At 39.4% G+C, this 5,426-nt stretch overlaps 2 protein-coding genes across 2 annotated transcripts in view; both read right to left on the bottom strand.

Moving 5' to 3' along the window:
• The window catches only part of LOC127745006 (uncharacterized), a 22,988-nt gene that overhangs the window by 4,395 nt on the left and 13,167 nt on the right, over window positions 1–5,426 (bottom strand). The gene's annotated exons all lie outside the window — the stretch shown is intronic.
• Window positions 3,200–5,206, bottom strand: LOC107475878 (uncharacterized). The gene is made up of 8 exons (XM_016095549.3): window positions 5,188–5,206; window positions 4,621–5,103; window positions 4,447–4,533; window positions 4,194–4,322; window positions 3,965–4,099; window positions 3,717–3,829; window positions 3,553–3,646; window positions 3,200–3,467 (listed from the first exon to the last, which is right to left on the bottom strand). Exons 2-8 carry the CDS (start codon window positions 4,930–4,932, stop codon window positions 3,294–3,296), a joined length of 1,044 nt encoding a protein of 347 aa, XP_015951035.1. The 5' UTR covers window positions 4,933–5,103; window positions 5,188–5,206; the 3' UTR covers window positions 3,200–3,293.

Below are 5,426 nucleotides of genomic sequence, written 5' to 3'. Positions count from 1 at the left end.
TTAATTACCTGGAATTTATAGCAGACGCTCGGGTGTAGATCAATTCTTCTTTGGGTGTATTTTAGCTAGAAGTGTGGGTGTATCTACACTTTACTGGTTTTTTGTTATTTTTATTTGAGTTGTTGTTGTTCAGGTGTATTTTATCAGACATGATTGGGTGTGTTTTTTATTTTTTGTGACGGTGTATTCTGCAGCATGTGTGTTTACAACTTATGGCTTTTATTTTCATTTTAGTTGAGTTAGTGCCGTTCAGGTGTATTATATTTGCAATAGTTGGGTGTATTTATAGTTTTTGACATGGTGTATTCTGCAGCCTCTCTCGGTTGTTGATGACGAGCTTGTTCCGAAGGTCGGAATGACCTTTACCACCCTTGAAGATGCTGGAAAATTTTACAGGGACTACGCCAAGGCTGCAGGTTTCTCTACAAGAGTTCGGTGCACAAATAGGAAGGGAAACGAGATTAAGAATCAACTGATTACATGTAGCAGAGAGGGAAAATGGAGATCTAAAATATCTCCGACCGAGAAGACCAATCCGACAGCCGGTTTAAACTGTCCTGCAAGAATTTATATACACACATTGAAGGATGTCGGTGCTTGGATCATTTCAAAGGTTGTGCTGGATCATTCACACCCCTGCTGTCCAAGCAAAGCAGAGATGCTCAAACAGCACAGGGAACTAAGCATGTCCATTCGTCGTACGATAGAGAATAACGAGGAGGCTGGTATCAGACCAAGCAAAACCTACCAATCATTTGTTGCTGCTACCGGGGGTCACCGCGAGTTAAACTTTATCGAAAAGGACGTGAGGAATTACATTACCAGGGAAGTGCGGAATGTTTCCGAACAAGAAGATGCAAAGGAATTTGGGAAATATTTCTTAAGAATGAAAGAGAAGAATCCGAATTTCTTTTTTGAGCTCGAACTTGAGGAGGATCAATCGATTAAGCTGGCTTTTTGGGCCAATGCCAGAAGCAGAGCCGCCTTTGAGTATTTCGGATACGTCATTTCATTCGACACCACCTACAATACAAACAGGTAACAAACTGTCCCTATTTATGATGCTAAATTAATTTATTTTTACGAATCCGCAGCAGAGGTGTATATTGGCTGTTTCATTGGGTGTATTCGAAGCATTTGTTAGGGTGTACTTAATGATTTTGCATTCTGGACCATGGTAATTTGTTTCAGGTATAATTTGGTCTGTGGTTCTTTTGTCGGGGTGAATCACCACGGTCAGTCAACACTTCTCGGATGCTCTTTGATGAAGAACGAAGAAATTGAATCATTCAAATGGTTATTTCAATGCTGGCTTCGTTGCATGAGAGGAAACGCTCCGAAATGGTTTCTCACCGATCAGTGCGCATCAATGAAAAGGGCTTTAGAGGCCTGTATGCCAACAACAGTTCACCGCTGGTGTATTTGGCACATCATGAAGAAGATTCCAAGCAAATTAAACGGGTACAAGGGACATGCGGATATCGAACAAGAAATGAGCCATGTTGTTTGGAACTCTCATAGCAAAGACTCATTCGATAGGAATTGGAACGATTTTCTGCTAAATTTTGGTCTTGCGGACAACAAGTGGCTTTCAGGTAATGTGTTTTTAAAATCTGCAGCAGAGGTGTAAATTGTATGTTCTCTCGGGTGTATTTTACAGTTTGTGTTTGGGTGTTTTATGCAGATCTGTACGAAGACCGTTACATATGGGTTCCTATCTATCTAGATCACCACTTCTGGGCAGGGATGAGAAGCACACAAAGGAGCGAGAGCATGCATTCATTTTTTAACAAGTACATCACCCGGAACAGCTCGCTTATTCAGTTCGTCAAACAATACGATAATTGCCCGGAACAGCTCACTTATTCAGTTCGTCAAACAATACGATAATTACCTCGGAAGCAAGGAGTAAGCAGAGAGAGAATCAGATGCTGCAGATTTTCATACGGTCATACCGTGTGCAACCAAATCCTCCATCGAAGCTCAGTTTCAAGATGCGTACACTCACGCAAAGTTTAGGGAAGTCCAAGCCCAATTCAGAGGAAAGGCGAATTGCATCACCAGATTAAAGAATTCCGCTCTAGGCTATTCAATATACGAAGTCGGAGAACAAGTTTCCAGCTCAATATTCAACAAGTTCGCTGTTACCTACGACTCAGTCGCAGCCGAGGTAAAATGCCAATGCTTATTATTCGAGTCGAGAGGGATATTGTGCCGTCACGCACTAAGCGTGTTAAGCTTCGAACAAGTAAGCCAAGTGTCCCCTAGATATATACTGGAACGATGGAGCAAGAAGGTAAAGAGGCGACACACACATCAAGAGCAGCCACGACGAGCCACTAATGGAGCCAAGAAGCAAGAGGTTTGACCAATTGGTTTTTCGTTCGCAAAATATTTGGGAATTTGCCTCCGAATCGGAGGAGCTGACTGCAATTCTACACCGTATGTACGATAATGTCATGGCCGAGATGGAAGCATTAAAAGCCAAAAGGAAGGGGAGATCTTCTTTATCCCACGAAGACGCCAACTTGGAATCCGTTAACGAGCTTCAAAGCCCGCCAAGGATTCGAACAAGAGGACGTCCAAAAAACAGGCTAGGTTCAAAGCTAGAGAAACAGATTGCAAATGCCACAAAGAAGAAGAAGACGAAAGTTTTAAGCGAGGTACAAGGAAATGTTCTTTAAATTTGTGGCAATTGAGTTTATTTTTGTCGTTAATAGTTTAGCTAATGTGTGAGTGTTATATTCAGATAAACATGTTTGATGCTGCATCAGCGGCGCATTCAAATTCCAACCAATATCAAGGACACGTTATGAATTATCAGCTCAAGGTACCAGCGGCAGGGGATAACTCTTTAGGTGTATAGTTTTAAAGAATATGGGTGTAAAAGCTCTGTTTCTTTTGGATGTATTTTTGTTAATTCACAATTTATATATAGACACATATATAGATACATATAGAACAAAAGCTGTAAAAATTCGCAGGTTATGGGTGTATATTTCATTTGATGTTTTTCTTCATATTTTAGTACATGTAATTCATACATTTTGAGTACAGCGCAGACAGTTGGGTGTATAGTTTACGCAATCTTGGGTGTATTATTAGACTTGCGTTGGGTGTAACAGTTTATAATTTGCGTTCACCACCTGTAATACAGTTTTTAAATACACCACAGACAGTTTACCAGCACAGATAGTTTAACTATGGGAAAAAATATACATGGAATAGAAGTTGTTGATAATTGGCAAATATTTACATCATTTGTTTAAATTACAAACTACCCAGCAGTTGGATTACCCAGTTTCTATATCAGTAGAATTAATCTGACAAAACGGACTCAATAATACAGAGGATGGCTTCGACAGCCTTATAGCACTACTCTCTCTAATTGCCCGATCTCTCTGTTTATTCATCTCACTGAATAGTATCCGGGAAGCATACTCCACTCTATAGTGGTCCACCTCCTCCTACAATTAAAAAGTATATTCTGTTTAAACAGCAATATTAATTCAGTAAAGTATTACAAAGTTATATAGTTCTAAAGACAGTTACCTGTGGCCAATTATCCCATTCATACTTCCCCTTTTTGATGTTTTTCGGCTCAATTAACTCAAGCCACTTCATAACGTAGATAGCGCAGTCATAGCTGAAAACGAAGAAAATAAATTACAAATCTCATTTAGGAAAGTTTAATGTTCAGACTCACAAATTTATACCTTATTTTTTGCCCTGATATTTTAACATATGATGCTTTAATTTCCTTTTCCTTCTCGCCTTTCTCCAGAGGTTTCCCGCCGGCATATGTTATCAATCTTGAAAATACATATCCCTTAAATACCAAAACAAATCAGTAATACACCCGAATGAATGCACAGGATACACCCAACTGAATATGAAATATACACCCAACACAACCTTCGAAATAGACCTATCTATTAAAGTAAAGAAGACAGAGGCAACTTACAGTGAATTTATTAATGTCCTTTCTATCATCGCTTGGAGCTTTTTTGTGTAGCGGGTCAAGTATTTGACATTTCCGCTTTGTTGTATTTATTAGCCATAACCACCAATGTCCCGAGTGGCAAACAGGAGCAAAAATCTGAAGGATTGCCACATTTCAACAGTGTGTTATTTTATTTGGCATATAATTAAATAAATAAGCGTACTAACAAATTTAGCAAACGAAAACTTACATATGGATGCGAACTTAATTTTTTTCTATCTATGAAGTGAATGAAACTCGGGTAGGCTTCCACCCTGAATTCCTTTTCCGTTTTCGGGGATATGAATTCCCCCTTTGGGTGATCCGAAAGTGCCATGCTCTGCAAGAATTGCAAAACAAGAAATGAAATACTGAAAATACACAACTTACACCCAATCGAACCCAAAAAATACACCCAAATCAATGCAGAAAATACACCCAAAGTTCGTAGAAGTAACACTTACCACAATATCGGGGGGGAGACAGTATATTTGTTCCTGAAACCTCTTTTCATTTTTCTGGTTTAGGATGAGGCAGATGGCAGATACAATCTAGAAATATATGCCGAAATCAATTTTACATTAATAAACATTGCAGTTTACTTTGGTGTAAAAACATTAATGTTAGTCTAATATTACCTGAGATTCTATATCACTTTTTGCCTGGAGGGATGCAAGGTGCGATCTGATCAAAATGTATTCTCCTTTGCCAATCAGATTGCAAATCTCCTCATACTCGTCAGTATTGCCATTTGCGTCTTCCTTCAGTCTCGTCCCCCAGATGTAGCACTTTTGTTTCATATCATCTGTAATTTGATTTATTCCCCCTGGAGTTTCAAACTTTGCAGAATTTTCTCCCCCAGTCTCCCTCTGAATTTGTGGACTTTTGTTTGTTCCCTTCGCCGCATTGCTTGCTAATTTTTGGACCAAAGTGTCTAATTGTTCTAGCATACTTGCAGTTTCTGGAGATTTTTCTCTTTCTGTCTCCTGCGTTGACGCCCCTCCTGGCTTGAATCAGTCAGTCCAAGGCTGAATGATGGCATCCCTGAATCTGTTTTAGGAACATAGGTTGCTGTCCGTGCCATCATCAACAGGGCAGCAGCGTCTTCTGTGGCTGGATGACTGTGTCATGATGTATAAGAATAAGAGTAAGAATAATAATATACGGATGATAAGCAAAGATTGATTTTAGTCTGATGAACTTACATTTTAGTTGGAGCTAGGGGAAGCGTGGGTGTGGTTTCTTGAAGTTTCTTGGGGGATTCAGGAGTGCTGCACAGTAACACAAAATTAATCATGGCGTAAAGAAAAAATTGATCAGGAACAATATACACCCAAACTGTATGCAAATATACACCCAAATCCTAAACAAATATACACCCAATACTATTTCTTACTTTTCTGTAGTCCCTTCAATCCGTAGCATAGGGGTTGGTTCAAAATCT

This window comes from Arachis duranensis, chromosome 2 (genome assembly GCF_000817695.3).
Source record: "Arachis duranensis cultivar V14167 chromosome 2, aradu.V14167.gnm2.J7QH, whole genome shotgun sequence".
Taxonomy (NCBI): Eukaryota; Viridiplantae; Streptophyta; class Magnoliopsida; order Fabales; family Fabaceae; genus Arachis; species Arachis duranensis.
This window is presented reverse-complemented; position numbering and strand designations above follow the sequence as displayed.